This window comes from Callorhinus ursinus, unplaced genomic scaffold (assembly GCF_003265705.2).
Source record: "Callorhinus ursinus isolate GAN/ISIS: 27379988/994484 unplaced genomic scaffold, GSC_fseal_2.0 scaffold5, whole genome shotgun sequence".
Taxonomy (NCBI): domain Eukaryota; kingdom Metazoa; phylum Chordata; class Mammalia; order Carnivora; family Otariidae; genus Callorhinus; species Callorhinus ursinus.
The window spans coordinates 29,306,478-29,332,390 of NW_027397067.1; the positions used below are offsets into that span (position 1 = coordinate 29,306,478).

Genomic DNA, 25,913 nt, shown 5'->3' on the forward strand with positions numbered 1-25,913 from the left:
GAAAAGGCATTTTCACTGCTCTCTTTATCACATAACCCATATCCAATGTTAGGAAATACCACTGTCTCTACCTTCAAAATATATCGATTGCAACCGCTTTTCACTGCCTGCATTGCTACGACACTCATCCAAGCTGCCATCACCTCTCATCTGGATTACCTGCAAGTCTCCTCATAAGTCTTGCTACTGCTGTTTGTCTTCAATCTACTCAGAAGGATCCTGCTATAATGTCAGACTATATCCCTCCTCCACTCAGAATCCTTAAAGACCCTCCATCTCAGAGTAAAGGCCAAAGTCCATACCAGGACCTACAAGGCCTCTCCTACTCTCCAGGTTCATCTCCTGCTCCTCTTACTCTCAGCTACTAATGGCTTGCTCCCTCCTTAAGCTGGGCAGGCACAGTCCTGCCTCAGGGCCTTGGCACTAGCCATTTCCTCTGTCAGAATACTCTTCCCCAGAGACTCATGTGCTAGCTCCCTCATTTCCTTCAGATATTATTCAAAAGTGAATTCCTGGAAACTATGGTGACAGATATTAACTAGATTTATTGTGGTGATCATGTCACAACATACACAAATATCAAATCATTATATGTTGTGCATCTGAAACTGATACAATGTTATGTGTTAATTGTACTCAATTAAAAAGACAAGTTCGTAGAAGAGTTTTTTTTTAAGATTTTATTTATTTATTTATTTATTTGAGAGAGAGAGAGAGAGAGAGAGAGAGAGAGAGCACATGCAAGAATGGGGTGGGGCAAAGGGAGACAGAGAGAATCTCAAGCAGACTTCCCGATGAGCATGGAGCCCAATGCCTGGGCTTGATCCCAGCACCCCAAGACCACGACCTGAGCTGAAACCAAGAGAGTCAGATGCCCAACCAACTGAACCACCCAGCCGCCCCAAGGAGAGATTTTTCTAAATACTATTATTATATTACATATTATACTAATATCAGTGGAAAAATAAAAATTATACATTACAAAAAAGCAGATTCTTCTGTGAGGATTTCCATTGACACTACACTTAAATTTCAATCTGTCACTCTGACACCTCACAACCCCATTCCCTGCTTTACTTTTTTTATTGATATAATTAACATATAACATTGTATTAGTTTCAAGTGTATAACATAATTAGATATTCCCTGCAGAATGATCACTACAATAAGTCTAGTTAACATCATCACCATACATAGCTACAAAATTTTTTGTCTGTGATGAAAACTTTTGAGATCTACTCTCTTAGCAACTTTCAAATATACGATATTAACTATAGTCACCATGCTGTATATTATATCCTATGACTTATTTATTTTATAGCTGAAAGTGTGAAGTATGTATTTTTTTAACCACCTTCATTCTGCATACCCCACTCCCACCTCTGGCAACCACTAGTCTGTTCTCTGTATCCATGAGCTCTTTTTTTTTTTCCTGACTCCACATGTGAGATAATATGCTATCTTATCTTTCTTCTTCTTGTTTCATTTAGCATAGTATCTCCAAGGTCCATCCATGTTGTCACAAATGTCAAAATTTCCTTTTTTTAATAGCTGAATTTTATATACACACATTTTCTTTATCTATTCATCCATTGATAGACACTTATGTTGCTTCCACATCTTGGCTATTGTAAATAGCGTTGCAAAGAACATGTGGGTCCAGATATCTTTTCAAGTTAGTGTTTTGTTTTCTTCAGGTAAATACCCAAAAGTGAAATTGCTAGATCATATGGTATTTCCATTCGTAAATTTCTGAGGAAACTCCATACTGTTTTCCGTAGTGGTGGCAGCAATTTACATTCCCACCAATTGTGCAAGAAGGTTCCCTTTTCTCCACATCCTCACCAACACTGGTTATTTCTTATCTTCATGATAACAGCCATTTTAATAGGTGTGAGGTGATCTCACTGTGGTTTAATTTGTATTTCTCTAATGATTAGTGATGTTGAGCATCTTCTCATGTACCTGTTGGCCAACTGTCTTCTTTGGAAGAATGTCTATTCAGGTCCTCTCCTTTCCCTGCTGTATTTTGTCCTTAGCACATATCACTGTCTAACACACTATATATTTTACCCATTTATTTTCTGTTTCCCTAAAATCCAAGGGAAACTCCACAAAGCAAGCAAACTTGTCTAATCGGTTTACTGCTGTTTTGAATAGTGCCGTGCACATAGCAAGCACTCAAAACATATTTACTGAATGACAGAATTTCTTAGAATAGTTTATATTACCCCAATCAAAGGGAAGAAGGGGTGTAAAAGGGAGGGGAGGAGGCGAGAAACAGCTAAAGAAAATTCTAATGAATAAGAGCTATAATTATAGCTTTCATTTATTATGTCTTCTTTCAATCATTTATTCACAATTTTCTAATTGCATTCTTGATGAGTATCTGGGTTTAACAAAAAAGGAGTGAATGCACTAAGCAAAGTTTGTTTCTTATTCACGAGGTTCCTCTTTTGATTTTGCATCTTTACTCTCCTGGACTCCTAAGAGAATTGCATCCGCTTCTAGTATAGTTGTATCTGCAGTCGCTCCCAGGAATCTAGATGTAAGTTCAAGATCTAATAGCCGCAGTCGGACTCTGGTTCCCTTCTGGTATTTCCTAAATAGTAAGAAAAACAATTCCATGAATTCTGCATACACAATATGAACAACTAGTTTAAGGTAAAACTCAAATTCTAATTTTAATGTGGTGGCTCAAAATAAAGGAGGTAATACATCTTTTTTTTTTTTAAACTTTATACCAGTATCTGAGAAATAGTTGTTTTTGACAGAAAAGTAATTTAGATGTATCAGAATTTTTATCTTAAGGTGACTTTTAAAGATTTTATAAGCAAAATAAAAACACAGTCCAAACCAAAATTCAAACAAGTCAATTCTCAAAATTGACATTTATTTTAATATGTCATTCATTTTTTAAAACCAGAGAGTGAAATCAAGGGGAAAAAAAAGATTTTCAGATACTTTTTTCTTCTAAAGTTAAAAATCTTCTTTTAAAGTAAAGGAAATTGTACAAAAGCAAAATGGGAAAAAGTCAAAATGTGAAGCTTAGCGCTGGGGCTTGACCACACTGTAATTAGTGTAATGACAGCCATAACATGCACGATGGCTCACTTTGGTCAATAAAATCATATTTTACGATACCAAATGAAAACCTAAACTCATCTGCCTTCTTCCCTGATCAAGTATTTTAAGAGTATAATACCAACATTACGAAAAGGCACAGGAGAATGAAAATATTGCTACTGATTGAAATCCAAAAATCTTTAAAGATCTAAATATACAGGTATACCTTGTTTCATGTGCTTCCCTTTGCACTTTGCAGATACTACGATTTTTACAAAGATTTGTGGCAACCCTGTGTAAGTGAATGTATTGCTGCCATTTTTTCAAAAGCATTTGCTCACTTTGTGTCTCTTTGTCGCATTTTGGTAATTTGCACAATATTTCAAACTTTGTCACTATTATTTTATTTGTTGTGGTGATCTGTGATCAGTGATTACAACTGGTTGAAAGCTCAGAAGATAGTTGCAGTTTTTAGCAATAAAGTATTTTTTTAATTAAATTATATGCAGCTAACCTTTCAGTAGGGTTTGAACCGCACAGGTCGACTTATATGTGGATTTTTTCCAAGAAATACCGTACAGTACTATAAATATATTTTCTATTCCTTATGATTTTTCTCAATAACATTTTGTTCTGTTTTTTTTTTTTTTTTTTTTTAGAGAGAAAGAGTTAAGTGCAAGCAGGGGAGGTGCAGAGGGAGAGGAAGAGAGAGAATCTTAAGCAGGCTCCACACCCAGAACAGAGCCCGAGGCAGGGCTTGATCTCACGACCCTGAGATCATGACCTGACCTGAAACCAAGAGACAGACACTTAATTGACTGAGCCACCTAGGTGCCCCCAATAACATTTTCTTCTCTCCAGCTTATTTTATTATAAGAATACAGGATATATAATACACATAACATACAAAATACATGTTAATTGACTATATTATCAGTAAGACATAGGACTTCCAGTCAACAGTAGGCTATTGGTAGTTAAGTCTCTGGGGAGTCCAAAAATTATACACAGATTTTCTACTGAATGGGGGCTAGCGCCCCTGTAACTACTTCATCGTTCAAGGGCGAATTGTACATTGCTTTTTTAGACACAATGCTATTATTGCATACTTAGTAGGCTAAAGTATAGTGTAAACATAACTTTTATATGCACTGGGAAACGAAAAAATTCATTTGGCTCACTTTATTGCAATATTTGCTTCCTTGGGGTGGTCTGGAACCAAGCCTGCATTATCTCTGAGGTATGCCTGTGCACTTTTATTCTAAGTTAATTTTAAAAATTAAATAATTTTACATAAATGAAAAGTAAAGAAACACAGTTCTCCAAAAGTCACTGGAAAAGGAATTTTGTAGAACATATAATGAGTAGTCTCCACACGATGTTTGATTAGGTGTTCTGAAGGAATTTATAAATGGTCCATTAAGTAAACATGAAGGCTATTCAGTTTTTTTTTAAAGATTTTATTTATTTATTTGACAGAGAGAGCGAGAGCCCAAGCAACGGAATCTGCAGGTAGAGGGAGAGGCAGGCTCCCCACTGAGCAGGGAGCCCGATGCAGGACTCGATCCCAGGATCCTGGGATCATGACGTGAGCCAAAGGCAGATGCTTAACCAACTGAGCCACCCAGGTGCCCCAGGCTTCTTGGTTTTTTTTAAAACACATTTTTCTTTCTGATTGTAGAAGCAAACGTTCTTTTGTAAAACTGTAAAATAGTGAAGTCAGTCATATTTTCGAGTCCTTCTATATGTATATTTACATGTATGTATACATGAGTGTGTATTTGACAGCACAGATCTTACTTTCTATCTTTGTTTAAAAATTTGAAGAGATATCCTAGAATATTAATTGAGGCATAGCTTTATATTCTTAGAAAACAGCAATTATAAGACATATTCTATATGAATTAACCACTGGGAAAATAAGGTTAGTGCATAGACAAGGTAAGACTGAACACTATTTTCTATATTACTTGGAACTATACCCTATGTTATAACAGATTCTTTCATTTTGTCCTTACAGCATGACTCAGAGTAATTCAACCAATCAGCTTTGATTCATGTTGACCCCTCCTCCCCTCCTTTCCTGCAACATCCAGTTAGCAAGTTTAGTTTATTTCTTTAACAGATATTTCTTGAACTTAACCCTTCAAGTCTCATCACCCCTTAGCTGAAGCTTGAGGTCTGATGTGATCTTCTCAGAGCCCACATTTCTAGCCCACTTCTCAAGATGGGTTCCATATCTTGGCCTAATGTCCACTCCCACATAGTTCTATTCCTCTGTCCCTCTGTACCTTTGCTTCTATTGCCAGCACTGCTTGAACTTCTCATCTATCCCACTGATTCTTAAGTTCTAGGCAGAACTGGTTACATCAAATGCAGCTCCCGAGAACCTTGATATTCTCCTTGTCGTAATGAAGAGTCTGTCACTGGAATTCCCATGGAAGAAAGAGGTTCTGCAGTCATAGACTGAATGTAAATCTGAGCCCTGCTACTTACTAGTTGGGTAATCCTGGGTAACTTGCTTTCTCTGAACCACAATTTCCTTATCTACGATGATAGTGATTCCAACTACTTTGCAGGTGAAGGTTAAATGGGATAATATGTTGAAAACACTTAGCATATGACTGCAAATGTCAGCGCCCCTCACATACTTGTGTTGGTTATCTGTATAAGTCTCTGATTTCTCATTAGTCTGTATGCTCCCCCAAGATCTGGCACTGTTATTTATCTCTGTATCCTTCCAGTACTGATGCACCAGGTACTCAAATGTCTGTCAATAAATTAATATGATAAAAGCCACCAGATCACCAATGATCTAGAATTTCTATTTTCTTGGCTTTAGCAGCTATGTGGACTGGCACATCTACTTAACCTCTCTGAAATTTGCCTGGCACTGTGCCTAGCATATAGTGGTTAATAAATGTTAGTTTTCTTCTTCCATTGTTCAATTGTTGGCTTCTTTCTTTTTACTTAGTTTTAGGAGTATTACTCTTCAGTAGATTATAAACTAATCATGAGGAGATGAACAGTGACTTTTTATAAAAACAGTTGAACATGTCACAAACACTAGAGACAAAAAATTCTGGGCAAAGTCATAGTAAAGAAGAAGTTTGCAGTATAAGTGGTCTGTAAATGATAAAAATCTCCAATTAAAATAAAAACAGAAACACCATGAGTGCCCAGTATGCTTGGTAACTTATGGAGGGCAAAAGTTTGTTCCCATTTTTAGATGTGGTGGCCTTTTTTTTTTTTTAAGATTTGTTTACCTCTTTTAAAGAGAGAGAAAACGAGTGGGAGGGGGAGAGGGAGAAAGAATCTCAAGCCGACTCCGCACTGAGGACAGAGCCCGATACAGGGGTCGATCTCACAACCCTGAGATCACTGCCTGAGCTGAAACCAAGGAGACGACACTTAACCAACTGTGCCACCCAGATGCAGTAGCTTTTAATGATTTTAATGCTTTGCCTTCATCTCTAAAAAATATGGAAATTCTGGGAATTACCCAGTGAGATGGAAATGGGAGATGAAAAGCAAACTGCAGGCCTTTATGTGTGTTGAAAGAATTATCCAAATATATGCATTGTGCACTACATAAAACAGAACAAAACAAAACCTTTAAAAGATTCTCTTATGCTATCTAGAGTAGCTGTTTCTACTTTTATGGTACTTCATTTTTACTCTGTATTCTTACAGTTAATTCCATGTGTTATCTCCTTTATCAGACGATAAGATCCTTAAGGGTGGGGATTTCATATCTGTCTCTTACAGTACCATGACGATATTTCACATAATGTAGCCTTCTGAACAGTGGTTTTCACACTTTCCAGTATATCAGAAACACCTGGGGTACTGGTTAAAATGCAAATAGAGGGAAGCAACCCTGAATATGAGGTGGCAAATCTGAGGTGGAACTTAGGAATTTACCTTTTTAGCCAGCTTCTCAGGTGATTCTGACTCAGGCTCCTCTGGTCACCACTTGAAAAAAATCTGGCCTAGAATGATGTTTATTATATACAGTCAAGTACAGGAGAACAGGACAGTCTACATAAATACAAAAGGCCAGTAAAATGAGGACCTGTGACAAAACTTTGTGGCCACCATTAACAAGCTTCAAGAGTAACAGACGTTTTCCATAAGTGGCGACAGTCTTCTAGGGTAATTTAGATAGGTTAAAAAAAAAAAAAAGAAAAGAAAGAAAGAAAGAAAGAAAGTCAGGAATGTATAATGGAGAAATGCACCTAAAAAGAGTTCCCTGAACGAAGCCCACTGACGGCCTGGAGTGGGGCTGCCACCCCTGCACTCAAGACTGTCCATTCTGGAAAATCCAGGACATGGAAAGGTCAGCATACTTCTCCAACAGAAATAGCAGCATACAATTAATATGGAGTTTATCCTTGCTTTAACTTTGAAACACTTTTTAAAGAAAAAAAAAAAGTAATGTATTTCTGAGAACTCCCATTTCTTCCAGTGTAATTCGAGGTGAACCTTCAGTATTGTAGTCTTTGATAATCACTAGTATTACTTAGTCTTCCCATTTGGGTTTCCATTGTTCCACATTACAAGATTTAAAATGAATATGCCAGGGACACCTGGGTGGCTCAGTCTGTTAAGCGTCTGGCTTCGGCTCAGGTCATGATCTCCCAGGTCCTGGGATCGAGCCTCTAGTCAGGGAGCCTCCTTCTCCCTCTCCCTATATGCCCCTCCTGCCTGCTCGTGTTCTCTCTCTCAAATAAATAAAATCTTTTAAAAAATAAACAAAAAATAAAATGAATATGCCAGTAAACTCTTTTCTCAGATTGTTTATGCAGCCTTTTTTATTTATTTTTTTTATTTATTTGACAGAGACACAGCGAGAGAGGAAACACAAGCAGGGGGAGAGGGAGAGGGAGAAGCAGACTCCCCGCTGAGCAGGGAGCCTGATTCGGGGTTCCATCCCAGGACCCTGGGATCATGACCTGAGCCGAAGGCAGACGCTTAACGACTGAGCCACCAGGTGCCCCTATGCAGACTTTAAATGGTCACTTTATTCAAAGATTTTGGCCTATGTATAAAAATCCAGAAAAGGCAATGTAGTGACTGAGAACATGGACTCTGGAGTCAGAGAACTAGACATGTGCAGTTTTATCACTTATAAATATATAACTCTGAGCTACTTTATCTGTTTCAGTGTCCTCATTTGTAAAATGGGAACCCTTGTCCTAGGTTCTTGTGAGCATGAAATAAATTAACACATGCTGAGCCTTATAAATGCTCATAAATGTTAGCTATCCCCCATCACTCACCACCACTCCCAGCATCATCATCATCAACACAAACCCAGTAAAAACTGATCCTCTATGTTGGAGTGATGCGGAGTACAAGAGCACTTTCACAGTTACAATGAAATCAATAAAAGATTCATACAGAAGGGAAATTTGGAGGTGGGTTTTCTTCCCATATTTGCTTTGATTCAAATTTTACTTATTTTAATGGTACAAGCACTCTTCTTTTTAAAATATATAACAAAAATGTTCTACAAAAATGAAAACCATTTCTTTTGAAATGAATGTTGAATTTCCAATAAGGATGTGAGGCAAAATAGCTCTGAACAAAAGCAAGTAAAATTCAGAGAACTACAGCCTGAACAGTCCGCATTTCCCAGCACTGACCACAACATAACTAAAAACAAGAAAACCACATATACTGTCAGTCACAACAGGGTCACGGTGATTTATCTACTCATGTACTTTCCTTCGGGAGGGGCTCAGGAGGACTGAGGAGCAGCAAGAGGTGTCCCATTTTACCTTTCTGCTATCTCTCTGCTTCATTAACTTTGGGTGGACTTAAGCCTTTTATGAATCTATTTGTATTTTTAGCACATACCATTTCTTAGAAGAGGAAGACAACAATTTCTATAGATTCATTATTTGTTCCTCCAAGAAGCAATCTTTAGCTTCATTTTATATTCAATAGTAGCCTTAACTTCTAAGCCAATCAATCATCCCTTTTCATGATTTTTCTAAACCCGAATCTGTCTCGTCTTCTTTTTATAATGGAGTTTTATTATTCTTTTATCTAGTTCTTCCTCATTCCTTTGATTGTATCAATGGACTCTTCTATAAATTGCACAGATACCTATAATAAAATTTTGCTACAATGTGAAAGGGGTTCACAGATTACCTGAAGGCCAACCATGGACCTGTAAGATTAAGCAGCCCCGCTCTAGATTTTAAGTCTGTTTATCTTTCTTGAAGGAAAAGAAATGGGTTCTCATTTTATTGACACATCATGGCCCTGTGATAATTACTTCTGTTTTATTTCCAAAGTGCTTCGTAAGGAAACCCAGGACTTTACTGCACAAGCTCATGGAGCTAATGCTCAAAGCCATACAAAGCCATACAGATTTATTTTCTAATGGATATACAAATCCATAATAGGGGCGCCTGGGTGGCTCAGTCATTAGGCGTCTGCCTTCGGCTCAGGTCACGGTCCCAGGGTCCTGGGATGGAGCCCCACATCGGGCTCCCTGCTCCGTGGGAAGCCTGTTTCTCCCTCCCCCACTGGCCCTGCTTGTGTTCCCTCTCTCGCTGCGTCTCTCTCTGTCAAATAAATAAATAAAATCTTAAAAAAAAATCCATAATAAATGTAAAGAAAAAATTTTCTTTTATTATTCTTGGTCACTTAATTAAGTCTACCCTAATTAGAAATGAATAAGGGCAGGTGTTAAAAGAAGAATTAGATGCACAGCATTATGTTTTCAAATTAAAAATATGGAAGAAGAAAGATAAATCAATAAAAAGTATCCAACAAAAAACAGGTTTAAGATGATTATCTTAAGAGGCTGGATGGACCCACTGTCTTGAATATTGGGCCCACCATAAAGCACAGGTTTTCTAAAATGTGTTGGAAATGCTTAGAGGTACTTTTTGGTTGTCACAATGATCAGGGTGACATTTAGCAGAGGGTGGGTGGAATGCAGACATTTTGTAATATACAGAACTCTCTGCACAACAGAGTTGTCCTGCATCTGTGCTAGACACTGATGTGGGTGGAAAACCTACTTTTAATTATCTAAGCCTAGAACTATATCTGCTAAAGATAACAAGTTATTTTTTTAAATCAAAGTTTAAGTGTACACTAAATTTCCAGAAGTGTGATTACTGTGTAAATGAAGAGAAGACTGACTTTGTTCAGAATGTTCACTGTTTCAGAAAAATCACATCACCATAAACAACACCGCCATTTCATTTTTGTGTTTTTGCTACATGTGGTAAGTGTATCTTCTTTGTAGTTTAACCTTTGGCCTACTCTTTGCATTGGTAGATCAGTCCCCTCTATACCCGCCATCTAAGATACATGATTTATGTTCTTATATTTCATTGAAATGGACTGATAAAAACTTAACTAAAATATCAATAATACCAAACACCACAGCCCAACATAACTTTTTGTGATAACAGAAACACTTTAGATAAGGCTTGAGCACTTGAAATATGCTAGTGTTGAGTGAGGAACTGAACTTTTAAATTATACTTAATTAATTTAAATTTAAATTTAAATTAAAAAGCCACATCACAGTGCTGCTCTAGACCATTTCAAATTGACAAGTAAGCATACTTGTCCCACAATTTATAAATACACATTGTGGCAGAAAGGCTAGTTTTGCAGGAAAAATAGCATTCCAAAATAATCTGTTATAATAAATACCAGTAATTAGATTCAGCAATAATAAAGTCAGATACCTGTTTGCCATTACTAACCCCTCAAACATTTCTCTCCTTTCTGTTACCTTTTGTATTCTTCCTCAGTTCCACGTGTGACATTGTACTAGACCCATAGGCAGCTGAATTGTCTTATTAGATATTTTGAGGTTGTAGTTAAGTTCTCCATAAAGATAGCTTCCCCCATATTACAGGCATAAAATTAAGATACATGGAAGTAAAATCACTTGCCTAATGCTACAAAGTGGTATGAAAGGATTCACAGATTTTTTTTTTCCTCTTCCTTTTCTCAAGTTCTCAATTACCTGTGACTTCTGGCAAGAACTATAAACTTAATCCCTTTAGGGGTGGTAAGAATTTACCACTTCATATAAGCTTATAATGTCCTCCCTTTTAAATAAAACATAGAACACACTGTTGTCATCTGACTCATTATTTTGACTGCTCCCCCATTAGAAAAATGATGACTTTCAGTGCTAACAAATAATAATATCAAAAAAAAAAGAAAGAAATATCTGTGGCTTCATGCAATTTTGTTTCTTTTTTTTCCTTTTTTTTAATTAGGAAAAACATCCCAGATATTATTTTTCAGAAATCTTATATTTCATAATAAAACCACTGAATAATACTGCGGTCCTGAAAGGCAAATAGGATGTCTCCAATGAGCACATTCAAAATAAAAATAGCCTGTGTTTTTCTACTGCTTGTTGTGTTTCTTTCTTTTAACTTCAAGTGCTTGCCTCTGACTGATCTTTGTGAACTCCAGCCTAAATGGATTCAATCCCAGCCTTCACCAGGACTGCTGTCTTCCACTGTGTGCTTTCTCAGACCATATGCTGTAGTAAATGAGCCTGCATGGCTGAGCTGTTTAGGAAAAGGGCAATTAAATCTGGTTTTGCATTTCTTTATTAAGGACATGCTTTAAAGACTTTCCTTTGGAGAGGTTTTTGACATTCTTTCCATAGACATTCTTTAACATCTGTCAGTGCATGCTAGTGATGGTTCTCATAGACTTAAAATAGAGAGGATCCCTGTGACTAGTTCTTTGACATAAATATACTAATAATACAAAGCTGACAAATATAAGGCTTGGATTAAACCTCAGTATCTAAAGGGAATATTGTGAGGAATTCTGACTTTGCTAGTCAATTTGGCTGTCTTGCTGTAATCACAATTCTCAGAGGTTTTAAAAATAGTTCTTTTGAAATCATTAGACATCTATGTTTTTATTCCAATGAGTTAAAATAGTTTAGAACTTTTTCTGATTTTCATATAATTCTTCATTTAAAGTTTTAAGACTTTAGAAGTAAATTTTTTCTTTTCCTTTTTGAAGAGAAAAAGTTAAAATATTTCTACTGGTTCAACTAACACCTATTTGATTTCTTCTAATTTATACAAATGTTCACAGTAACACTGATCTATATGTGAAGCCAGCAACTTGTCCGTGTGCGTGTGTGTGTGTGTGTGTGAGAGAGAGAGAAAGAGAGAGAGAGAGAGAGCACATGTGGAAATGTGTGTACTTTGTTCTTCAAATGAACTTTGTGGACATCAATTTCCTATCTTTAAAAAGCACAGTGTTATGGGGCGCCTGGGTGGCTCAGTCATTAAGCATCTGCCTTCAGCTCAGGTCATGATCCGAGAGTCCTGGGATCGAGCCCCACATCAGGCTCCCTGCTTGGCGGGAAGCCCGCTTCTCCCTCTCCCATTCCCCCTGCTTGTGTTCCCTCTCTGGCTGTCTCTCTCTCTCTCTATCAAATAAATAAGTAAAAAAATCTTTAAAATAAATCAATAAATAAAATGAAAAGCAGTGTTAGAAAAGATCTAAGATCTTTTGCAGTTCTATGATTTTGTTCTACTTTTATACAATGTTAAGTATTTGAAAACTGATATAGTGTAAAATGACTAAGTGCAAAACATATATACAAAATGCAAGATTTTAATAATCTTTATTAGCTATGTAAAATATATAAAATGTTATTATAGCCTTAAATATTCAATTAACAAGTGAACCCTATGCAAACTACTTGGTGCATTCTGGATTTGTCTCACTTTTCCAAAATACCATCTGCCATGTTTCTCTGACCTATCTGGTCTATTGCTTCTTTCTGTCCAATCTGTCAGATGTCCTTCATGATTTTCTCACCACCATATTATCCACACTGTTATTATCAAGCACAGTAGCTATGGTTAATAAAATGAAGGTAGAAAGTGTTCATAAAGTTCTACAGCTCTCCAATATTTCCACTCATTAAAATTTAAAATGCAGGAGCGCCCGGTGGCTCAGTCGTTAAGCATCTGTCTTCGGTTCAGGTCATGATCCCAGGGTCCTGGGATCGAGCCCCGCATCAGGCTCCCTGCTCGGCGGGAAGCCTGCTTCTCCCTCTCCCACTCCCCCTGCTTGTGTTCCCTCTCTTGCTGTGTCTCTCTCTGTCAAAAAAAAAATTTTTTTTTAAATGCAGCACAAATCTTAAGTTCTAATTTATTATCCCAGGTCATCAGAAGATGTAAATGGGAAACAAAAATTATTATACCTAGAACTTCTGCTACCTGAATTATTGCCAAAGTCCTTTGAAAAAAACTAATGATTATCCCTTAAAAAAAAAAAAAACAAAACTAGAGAGCGAATGTGCTTACTTGCTAGGCCAAAATAAACAATGCAAATCAATTGGCAACTGGAAACCTACTTGCCATTGTGGCCACGAGCAATGGATAGTGTTCCTAATACCAAACTGCATTCTCTCCAGTTGCAATCGTCCTACATAAGGATTTTCATTTTTTTCTGTAATTCAAATATAAATGTATGATTTTGTTTTTCCCCTTAACCAAGTTCTTTTTAACCTTTACTATGCCAGCTAGTATTCTGTGTCACCATAAACGGAAGTTTTGTCTCATTCAAGCATTGATTTATTTTATGCAATGTGAAAACGAAACATCTTTAAATTATAATAACTTTACTTTTTAATGTGGAATATGCATACAATGTAATATATTAGATAGAGAATCAATAATCTTTTCTCAGAGCTACAAAATAAGATGTATCAAGATGTGAGACACCTGAGATATGCTGATGACTCACGCTGGGATCAAACCTGGAGCAAGTACTATGACATCGAAGCAAAAAGCGATATATTTTGGGGTATATAATTTTTAAGCAAATATATGTATTTATTGCCAGAGAAAAGTTCTGTCTGTGTAGAACAGAGGAAGGAGTATGAGCTTCACATAGTTTCACAGAAAGATCTAGGTTTGACTGTGACTGAGTACAGGAAACTTACCTTGAATGGACTGTTAATTTGTCTGTAAAAGGAGGCTAATATATACCACCTGGCAAGGTTGATGTGAAGCTTCATGCATTATAAGGTATGGAATGTGCCTGGCACATAATACATACTCAATAAATACTAGCCATTATGAAATTCACTACATTCAGACAACTGAAAGGATAGTAACGTCAAATATTGATGTACAGAAGACACTAGAACACTGTTCAAATGAACAAGTGTAGAAGCAATCTTCAATGTATATAAACGAAACAAAAGGAACATAAAACTCATTGAAGGCATTCTTCTGAGTTTGAATTTGGAGCTGAGGGAAGGGGCCAATAAAATCCAGAAATTACTTTACAATTTACAGGGACAGATTTGTTGACTCTACCGGGAGTCAGAACTGGAAGGCATAACAGAATTGCTCCTGGAAGCTTTTTACAATTTTTTCCCTTTTCTTCTCTTTTCTTTTCTTAAAAATACTTATGCCAGGGGTCCAACCCAGACCTACCCCATCAAAATCAATGGGGTAGAGCTGGAGATTTATGTACATTTGGGAAAAAGCCCCTCAAAATGTGTTTGGTCCCTGACCTTGTTCAAAAAGCATTGGTTAATGTGTTCCTAAGTTAGATTCTCTGAGTCTTTGTCTCAATCAAATTCCAAATGAATTGTTCATGGTAGTTTCTGGGCCAAGCTGAATCTTGCCCAATTCAAGCTTTAATTTCCTAACAAGTGCATGCAGTACAGATATTATGTAGAAGGTCAAAATTAGAACTGCACTTTTAAATGTCAAATATAAGACGAGCAAAGTTGTTTTGCCATTATGAATACTGAAGAGATTAATATGTATTTTCATCTAAACAAAGGCTGAATCATTTTATGTTAGCTGTATAAGATTTACTGCAGTTAAGGATGTATTTTCATGACCAAAAGATTTTCAAAATCACTTCCACAGTGCTTGAAAACCTAACACTTACTATCATATACAACAAGAGTAAATTTAGCTCAAAAATTACCTTATGGCAGATGTTATCTCCTCATTACCTCAGCTCTAAAACATCTTTGATTATTTCCTCCACTGGTAGAACCTCTGTCTCCAGATTCCTAATTCTCTGCACTTTTGACTACATTAAGAGAACAGAAGACTTCTAAATTCATTGTTCCAACCCATTTTCAGAGTTTCCTTTTTTCTTTTAATCTTCTATCTCTCTAAATTAATTACTTATTAAATAAGTATTGTTGAATTTTCAACAAATACCTACTCAACATCTTTATGAGGTAAGGGGATACCAACAAGAGAGAGAGAAATATCCTGTCTCCCCCCCCCCAACCCACAGAGTCAAAAACAGAGTGACGAGCTATACTCCACCTTGGCGGGACATAGAACTACTTTAGCAGGTTGGTCCTGATTTCTGTGCCCTTTCAACAAGAGATGAGACTATCAGATGCCTTCTGGAAAGCCAAATACTTAAAAGACGATTATTGCAGTAGCTTATGTGGGCTGGCAAGGGTGAGAGGAAAATCTTTTATACAAGAATTGGACCCATACTGCAGATTTCACGCAATCCAGAGTGTTTTAAATTTTTAAACAGTCTCCAGTGTAGGCCAAGAACCAGTGTCAATGAGGAGAGAAGATGGAAGGTACAGGGGCTGGGACATAAAACTCCTATCACAGACCAATCCTGAAGTTAGGCTGGTTTTAAAAAGACTCTCAGACTTGGAATAGAGCTTGCAGTCGACTTGACAATGACAAGCCTTGGTTGATATTTGCCCTTCACACCTCCAAATCTGGGCATATTTATTAAACACTCTAGTTCGTGCCCTTTAATTAAAAACTGAGGTCACAGAAGCTTGGAAATAAAAAATTGGAAATTGGAATTTGGAATTCCAATTTGGAACTGGAATTGGAAATAAAAAAGAAAACTAACTTTAGTTTAAAGGCATTTCAAGTGATAAGGTGGTTTTAGATTAAGTTCAAGCTCAATAAAAGTCAACAACGTGACTTTGCTTCCCCCAAAAGTTAATGGAATTTTCGGCAGAATTAGTACAAATATATATTCCACATAATAATCACAATCTCCTTTCACTTCTCTGACCATATCTAGAGAATTGTCATCTATCTGGGCAACACAGTCATAGGGTCATTGTTATTTGGGGTCTATCCCGAAGAAGAAGGTAAAATAATGTTATGTTGAATGATGAATTAAGGGAAGGAAAACATGTAGCAGGTTGAACAAAAGAAAACAAAAGAATAGAAAGAGGACCTTAATTACATGAGTGAAGAATCTGAAAAGCTTTAATATTAAAGAGGTCACAATATTTATTTTGTGCATCTATTTTGTGTACCTCCAAAAAAGAGAAATAAGAAAAATGGGTAGAAATTATAGGATGGCCAACTTAGCACACTTCAGTTTACCATGAGGAAGAACTTCTAACAGAGTTGGCCGGAAAGAGAATCGGTTGTTTTGTGTATTAATGGAGGAAATCACAGGGAATTTTTTTCCTTCTGATTTAAGAAATTGTTTCTGAGAACACTGGTATCTCTAGAGTGATTCTGCTCTAAATGCTAACAGAGTAAAATATTGTCGAGTCAAAAATCTTGGAATGGAATTCTGCAAAAAAAAAAAGAAATATTACATACTTCAGAGTCTCTGAATCAAAATCAAAGCACCTATTTATGATTAAAATTATAAATAAAAGCTTTTTTGTTTGCGTTTGCTTTTATTTAGTAGGAGGCTGTGATTATTTCCTTGGGGTTAGATAATGATATTATTTTGAAGTTCTTACTACCCAGAATACAACATTCAAAACATACTAAACTTCCAAAAGAACAGTGTTAGGTTAGCATTTTGACTAACATTAAGTATCTTTAAATAAATTCTTATGCTTTTAAGGTAAAGCAAAGCAAGACAGAATAGTGACTTAATTTTTCCCTTTACAATAAAAAGGGATTAGTGGTCCTTAATAAGAAATTCTTAACTTCGGGGAGTCTGGGTGGCTCAGTCGTTAAGCATCTGCCTTTGGCTCAGGTCATGATCCCAGAGTCCTGGGATCGAGCCCACATCAGTCTCCCTGCTTGGTGGAAAGCCTGCTTCTCCAAGCTCTCCCACTCCCCCTGCTCGTGTTCCCTCTCTCTCTGTCAAATAAATGAAATCTTAAAAAAAAGAAATTCTTAACTTTGACAAGTACTCAGTTCTCCTCTCAAATTCTATTTACCTGCATCTAGATTCCCTTGCCCATGTAAATGCACTTCGTAAATCAGTGCCTACAAAATGGGAGAAAAAAAAAAAATCTCAAGATCCTGAAGCTTTTTAACTTGCCAAGAAAACGTGAATGAGTGGCTAAATTCTGTTCAGAGAACAAATGTCATGTCATATTAATAGCTAAAGAAAGCCATAGTTTATCGGTTTCCTGACTAGATAACTAAAACCTTGGAAAACAAACTGACAGCGTTTAAGAACAATTCTGTTTCCCAATTTTCTCATTTTATGTGAACAATTCTATGATCATTATGCAATCTTGGGCAAGGCTATTTCTTTTGTGAAATGGGAATCACCATAGTACCCTACCCTACTAGGATTTCTGGTGAGACTGTACAAGAGAATATGTCCTCACATGGCCCTTCCTCAGTACACACGGAGCAAGTATAACTAGCTACTTTCTGTCACAATTAATGTAGGCCTGGCTGTAAGGTTTACTGTGGCTGGCAAACTGATGTGTCAGGGGGCTGATGCCTGTTGGGGACGGAGAGCAGTTGACAAAAAGTTTCCAAAGATGCCCTGTTCATAGAAATTGGATTTAACTTTTGATGGATGTCAATCAGCTAATCTACTAGATAGGCAATAGCAGCTGGACTTTTGAGGAAGTGTGTTTCTAGACCCTAGAGGGCCTCTCTGTTGAGAGCAGGACCCATGTGACTAAGCACATGGGAACAGAGGACGAGCGCTGAGGGAGACGGGCCTGGCATGACTGCTTGCTCTGGATCTGGTGCTCCAACCTGTCAATTTTTCACTGGTTTATTCATTCAATATGTATTTCTTAAAAGCCCATCTGTGGCAGGTACTCTTCTAGGTGCTGGAGTAGTGTTTGAGACAGGGTTCCAGCACTCAGAGAGTTTACACTGTGGTAGGGAGAAAAGGACAATAAACAAACCAGATAGGAGTAAGTGCTGTACAGAAAATGAAAGCAAGGGGATATGACCGAGAGGGGTGACAGCAGCCTGGGTGGTGAAGGAAGGGGTCTCTGAAGAAGTGACATGTAAATGGATCCCCGAATGACAAGAGAGTCAGCTGTGTGAAGAGCGGGGTAGAGCAAAGGCAGAGGTACAGTTGGTTCAAAGGCTCACAGGTAAGACAAAGCTGGCATGACTGAAGCAGCAGAGAAAACCAGCGTGGCTGGAGAGCCCTGGGTGACAGGGAGACGGGTAGGAGCCAGAGGCAGAGAGGAAGGCAGGAAGGAGGCCAGACAGTGCTTCATATACCAATGTAAAAGGTTTGGGGTTTATTGTAGATGCTCATGAAGAGCCCAAGTAGAAGGGAAATGTGTGATCAGATTTCTTTTTAAGACCACTCTGGCCGCTCTTGGGAAAATGAACTGTAGGGGACAGGGATGGAAAGATGCTGGGTGGGAAGGGCTCAAGGGCTAATCAGGAACTTATCCACGGGCAAATGCATTGCAGGGGGATGTAGGCTGTGCTGGCATACTGAATTGCAGACTTATAACAACCAGATCCAGCTCTATTGATAATACTGCCTGTCTTGGCTATAAGTCATTCAGGACCACGGTAGAGCTGAGCTGATTCTTTAATACACTGCTTGTATTCTTCTTAGTTTAACAAACATTTTAGGCAGGTGCGCAACCATCTATTTCCTATCATAATTGGCATAGGCCTGGCTGTAAGGTTCTCGGGGGAAGGCCAACTGACTTGGCAATAGAGTTGGATCCTTATGAAGACAGACAGCAGTTGACAGCTTTCAAAGATGTGCAGTGGGATCTAGGGATGCAGGACTTTCAAAATTTTCTAAAGCAGTAGTTACTCCTGCACTTACTCATTTATATATGTGTGTCTTAGTCTGCTTGGGCTGCTATAAGAAAATACCACAGGATGGGTGTCTTATTAAACATCAGAAATTTATTTTCTCACAGTTCTGGAAGCTAGAAGTCCAAGATCAAGGTTCTGGTTAATTTGGCTTCTGGAAGAGACTGTGCTCCCAGCTTGCACACTGCTGCCTTCTCACTATGTCCTCACATGGCCCTTCCTCAGTGCACACGTAGCAAGAGAGCACTCACGAGTCTCTTCCCCCTTTTACAAGGACACCAATCCCGTTGGATTAGGATCCCACCGTAATGATCTCACTTACCCTTTATTACTTCCTTATGGGTCCTATTGCCAAATATAGTCGCATTTAAGGGTTAAGGCTTCAACATATAAACTTTGGGGGAACTCAATTCAGTCCATAACAATGTGTTATTGTCATATGAATTCCTATTTGTATGAGTACATGCAAATATCAATTTGAAACATATATTTGTTATAATTATGTACCACACAGATACTCAGGATATGAAGAATAAGTGTGATCTTAAGGAGTTTAGGAGACTAGCAAGAGAGACAAACAACTACAACAAAATATGGAATACTACAGTAGAGGTATATATAAATACAAATAGTTCTATTAAGGAAAACATGTCAGGGAGCGTAGGGAGAATAACTGGTATTTATATTAAAGTTTATAGAGTAAGTGGAAATTCACCAGTGAAGCAGACAAGAAATTCCAAACCTACCTCAAAACCCAATTTCTTTTTTATTTTTTAAAGATTTTTATTTATTTGAGAGAGAGAGAGAGAGAGAGAGAAAGAGAGAGAGAGCATGAGCAGGAGGGAGGGGTAGAGGGAGAGGGAGAAGCAGGCTTCCCGCTGAGCTAGGAGCCTGATGCCGGACTCCATCCCAGGACCCTGGGATCATGACCCGAGCCGAAGGCAGTCACTTAACCGACTGAGCCGCCCAAGTGCCCTCAAAACCCAATTTCTATGAAAAAGGTCTCCCTCTGACTTCCCTAGCCTGAAAATATATATCCTTTTACTGAGTTTCAAGAATAATTATTGTTTACATATTTAAATCTTTCATTACCAACAACTTTGAATGAGTGCATGCCTTGTTTTCTAACTAGAATGTAGGTTGCTTCAAGGTAAGGATCATATCTGATGAATCCTTCAACAGAGTAGGAGCCTAGATAATAAAAGTTGCTTTGATTTGATGAGACTAAAGGATACAGAAGAGAGCTTAAATGTGAGAATCGGAGCTTCACAGTCAATTAGGTTCTGACTCCTCACTAAATGAAGAGAATATTACTGGTTAATTTCTCTGGGTCTCACTTTTTTCTGGCTCTTACAAGCTCTAAACCTCCACGAACATACTAGTTCAAACTCTTATTCAACAACCCCATCTAATTAGGGGTGATTGTAAAGGTTCCAGTCTCTACTACTTTTGATAGTCTCCTTTCTTGTTCAGACTTTATATAACAACTAAAAGGCCACAAAAATTCATTCAATATTATATTTAACATAAAAGGGTAACTAAGAACAATTCAATGATCAATCCTTAGGGTTTAAATTTGAACCTTAAAGTACGGTGAAAATCTTTGTTCACATCTAGTACAGCACAGCTAATTGTCCTACTTCAAGTAAATTACAGAGACTAGGACAGGTAACACCGGCAAGCAAATTAAAAAATACTAACTTTTGCTTTCTAGCGATTAGATTTAAACGTAAACATTTCACAATACAGTATTTATATATAAACAAAAAATACTCTAACGCTAACGTAAAAACATTTAAGTTTTGCACTTTCTATTTTGTAACAAAACCTTACCTAAACGAACAAGTGGGCTAAGAAGAAGCAACTCAATTAAAAAGTATTTTCTTCAACAATTCTGAAATAGACTAGTAATTGTAAAAATGAAAGAAATTAAAAAAAAGAAATAGTTCCATTTGAAAAGTGGTTACAGTTCTAACTTTATAGTGGCAAACTCCTTTGTTAGATCACATTAAATAAATTGGTTGTTAAAAACTAGTGCTAGCAACAAGTAATTCTGATGTCCAAGTATGGGACAGGCTCCATGACCACAAAACGATGCCAGTTCTACCTTTTAAATAGAGTTTGCCAAGAGGAGTGTGTTATTAGCCAGGCTTGGGTGAAACAATCCGCTGCCCACAAAGCTACTTTAATGTACTGTCTCTATTGAAAATCACAGCAATCCAACAATACATGACGATACTTTCCCATCACTGCAGCAATTCCCACCACAGGCAACACTTTGTCTCCAACAAAGAAGGCTCACATTCTATGTCTGCAAAAACCCCAGTCCTGACTAGTACTGTATGGCTGCCAAGAGGAACATCTGTGTGCTCCACAGTACACACAGCGCTGGCTCTTTTTTCCTCTGTTTTCTTCTTTTTTATTTCCTAGACAATAAACTTTGTGATTGCTTGGTAAGGAAATTGTCTTTCATTCCTTTCCTCTTCCTTTTATTTATTTGTTTGTTTGTTTGTTTAACATGACAGGCAAACAACTACATCTGCCATCTATTATTACTTTGAGTCCGAATCCTGAACACATAGTAAAGTTAATTTGTTTTCTGATTTCATTTGATTTTAAGACTTGTGATCCTCTGAAAATTGCTGACTTTAAAGCTGAGATCCCTAATAAAAAGAAGCCATTCAATTCTCAGAATATTCTAGAACTTTATTTATATTTAGAAAGTCATAAACTGAAATAAAATATGAAAGAATGGCAATATAGTCTCAAGAATAAAAAACGTGTAAACTACACATTCCCTATAGAAAACTTACAATATAAGCTGTTAGTTCCATAAGAATATTACATTTTGGTATTTTATACCACAAAAGACTTCTGTTATGTTGACCTTTAGCTCAAATCAACATTTGGGCTTAAAGAAGTAAAAAAAAAATTAAGGCACACCAAGACATAAATGAACACAGAATATAATTGGGAATTTCCCAGAGATAAAGGACATGTTAGACCCCCAACTTCTATCTGCTCCCTAAACAAAAGAAAAAAAATGCTCAATTTTATTAATAATCAAATGGATGCAAATTAAATCTAGATACTTTTTGTATTGATATGATTAATATTTGAAAACGGAATACCTATGTTTGCAAAGGAACAGGCTAGCTGGGATTTTAAACCAGTACTACTACCTTTCTAGAGAGCAATTTGGCAATGAGTGTTTATACCAGTTGGCCCAGAAATTTTACTTTTAGGATTTTAACCAAAACAAGTGAGAAGAGATGGGCATCAAGATGTTTACTATAGCTTAAGAACAAACAATTTAGAAAGAGCCAAGTATCTAACCAGAGCAGATTTGTTAAATAAATTAGGATACATCTCTACGAGGAATACTATACAACCAAGAAAAATATAGTTTCCGAGACTATATGATAAAAGTATTTTTACTGTATAGTTAATAAATGAAAATAGGTTATAAAATATGAGATATGATGGCAACCCACCTTTTAAAAAATATGCTTGCTACGGCGCCTGGATGGTTCAGTCGGTTAAGCATCTGACTCTTAATTTCAGCTCAGGTCATGATCTCAGGGGTCGTAAGACAGAGCCCCGTATCAGGCTCCATGCTCAGCAGGGAGTCTGCTTGAGATTCTCTCCCTCTCCCCTGCCCCTCCCCTCACTCACAAAAATAAATTAAAAAATCTTTTAAAAAATAATATCCTTGCCCAGAAAAAATTAAAATGTTACTAATAGTATTATTCCATGGTGATATGACAAATTTCTCTATTTTGTAATAAATATGCTCTTAGGTTCAGAACCAGTGAAAAGCCCCTAAATTACTGCCTTCTTAAATGATGCCAAAATGTAATTTATTATCATTAATAATAATGAAAATAAAGGGTAACTCATTTCTTCTTAAAGATATATTATATGTTTGGGGTGCTGGGGTGGCTCAGTCGGTTAAGCATCTGCCTTCAGCTCGGGTCATAATCCCAGGGTCCTGGGATGGAGCCCTGTGTCAGGCTCCCTGGTCAGCGGGGAGTCTGCTTATCCCCTTCCCTCTTCCCCTCCCCCCAATTTGTGCGTGCGCGCACTCTCTCTCAAATAAATAAACAAAATCTTTTTTTAAAAAGATACCTTATGTGTTTTCAAAACCTGTTCCACTGAAAATCATATAAAACTTCACATGAAAGCTATAGCAAGAGACAAATAGGAAGAGGGAATTAGTACTTAAGGGACTGGGAATGGAAAAATCTCATAGTTTATCATTTTAAGTAGTAGTGGACAATCACACAATTATAGTTCAGAAAGTTTAATGAAGATAGAGCTGACTCACACTCCTTTACATAGCCTGAAAGACCAGTCTGTGTGACGTGCATCTCTCAGTTTTAGTAGACTGAAACATCAACAGATAACTATAATTTGTGTGTGTCATTACTGACAGAAATGGAGTAAGTCGAAAATAATGAAATTTTTTATTTCTTAAATCAAAGACAATACAGAGTGTATTTTTACCTTTCATAGTTTGATAGTGCCTTACACTATAAAACTGGGTTAGAAAGGAAATCACTTTCTGCTTTTTTTTTTTTTAAAGCTATTCTCTAATACTTTACATTTAATATGCTTACTCTCCTCTCACATCTTGCATAGGAGCCAGGAAGCTACAAAGAGAAAATCTAATGAGTTCTGAAACCATGTAAAATGTGGACTTGATCACTTGATTTATATTGTTCTTTTTCCATGACACATTTTGTAAACTAGTATTAAACCACATAGCTGTTTGTGATTCTGCTAACCTGTCCATGTATTTCTTTTGGAAAAAAATAAAATAATTTTTTTTAAATGGCCAAAAAAAGTGTTTCCAAAGCAGCTGTTAAATAAATGAGAGAGACAGAGCTGTACTCTATTAAGTGATACTGATTTACTACATGGTGTTTAAAAACCATCACCAGAGGGATGCCTGGGTGGTTCAGTCAGTTAAGCATCCGACTTGTGATTTTGGCTCAGTTCACGATATCAGGGTCCTGAGACAGAGCCCTTGTCAGGTTCCATGCTCAGCAGGGAGCCTGCTTGAGATTCTCTCCCTCTCCCTCTGCCCTCGCCCCACTGGCACTCTCTCTCAGGAAAAAAAAAAAAATTAAAGACCATCACCAAAAAAGCAATGAAAAAAAAGTACCTGGTTTGTGATCCGGATTTCTCCTCACTGTATACAAGCAGAGTTTGTGTTATATTTTTTTAAAAAGATTTTATTTATTTATTTGACAGAGAGAGACATAACGAGAGGGAACACAAGCAGGGGGAGTGAAGAAGGAGAAGCAGGCTTCCCGCGGAGCAGGGAGCCCGATGCGGGGCTCCATCCCAGGACCCTGGGATCATGACCTGAGCCGAAGGCGGACGCTTAACGACTGAGCCACCCAGGTGCCCCTATTCATGTTATATTTTTAAAGTATTCTTATTATAGAAGCCAATTAATCTGTTTCCTGTATTCAGTAGTATACCACCAAATCATGTTCATAAATGAAGGCAAACTAGACAAATGAAGACCTGTCAACAAATAATACAACTTTTAAGAATGTATAGACTCCTTCTGATTTAATTACTAAATAAACGTACTGTGGGGGAATGCTTGTCTATCAAGTGAAATGTAATGCCATATTACCAAGACACAGGTGGGGGCTATGCCATAGATACACATATGCTTTCACTGAACATTGAACTTTTTTTTAATGGAGCTTTATTTAACTCCTACTATTTACATGCTATCTCACTTATCTCACACCAACAACTTTAAAGATAGATGTTACTATCACAATTCTCCAAGTGGAAAAACTTTCCCGAAGTCATACAGATAAAAAAATAGTACAGCTCAAGATTCAAACCCTGATCTCTCTGATTCCAATCTGTGTTCTTTTCACTATGTTATTGGGTCAAGAGAAGTAAAATGATTGAATGCTAACATTATGTGACACGTTATGGGTTGAAGTTTTAGCAGTGAATGCCACCAGATTACAAATACTCTATTTGTTGCCAGTGTTTCCTCTCTCCCCAAAGACACTGGTAAAGTCCATTTGTTCAGACAAGTTAAATCCAAACTAAAGTGTTTGACATAAGAAAACTGGTAGAGGGGAATGGGGGAAAAAAAAGAAGAGAGAGAGAGAGGGAGAGAGGGAGGCAAACCGTAAGAAACTCTACCGAGGGGTGATGAAAGGAGGTGAGTGGGGGGATGGGCTGAATGGGTGATGGGTATTAAGGAGGGCACTGGTTGTGATGAGCACTGGGTATTGTATGTAAGTGATGAATCACTAAATTCTACTCCTGAAGCCAGTATTACACTGTATGTTAACCAAGTAGAAGTTAAATATAAGCTTAAAAATTTTTTTTCATAAAAATTTAATGAGAATTGATAGGAAACTGGACAATTTTTTTTTTTTTTGCAAATCTGTCAAAAAGATACATTAATTGGACTGTCAAGTTATGACCTAATTGATTTCTAGAGAAGCTGGACTATCAGTTCAGTGATATAAATGGGTTTTCTGTTTGGGGAACTCTGATACAATCATACACATAAATTAAAAGAAACAAAATAGTGTTTATATGCATGTACAAATATTAAGTGAAGCCAACATTTAACATAAAATCTGTGAGTGGAGGACTCTTTGGATATGCCGAGCCAGCTTATGAGAGTGGGGAGGAGCGTGCTGGGGTGTTCTGTGTTGACTATTGCTTTGACTTTCCGTTTCTACCCACATGTACTAGCAATCACAGTTTCAGAGACACTTACTGAAAGATCAGGGCAGAGTTTCTCTACAAATTCCTAAGAATGGATCACTTACCTCACCTGATTTCACTAATGAC

General features: G+C 37.2%; 1 protein-coding gene across 6 annotated transcripts in view; it reads right to left on the bottom strand.

Moving 5' to 3' along the window:
- Nucleotides 1–1,292: 1,292 nt before the first annotated feature.
- Nucleotides 1,293–25,913, bottom strand: part of TPD52 (tumor protein D52) — a 216,599-nt gene continuing 191,978 nt past the window's right edge. For all 6 annotated transcript variants that reach the window (XM_073892922.1, XM_073892921.1, XM_073892917.1 and 3 more), the window contains one exon: nt 1,293–2,602. In XM_073892922.1, coding sequence (XP_073749023.1) covers nt 2,437–2,602 — 166 coding nt within the window. In that variant the 3' untranslated portion in view covers nt 1,293–2,436. The remainder of the gene's footprint in view (nt 2,603–25,913) is intronic.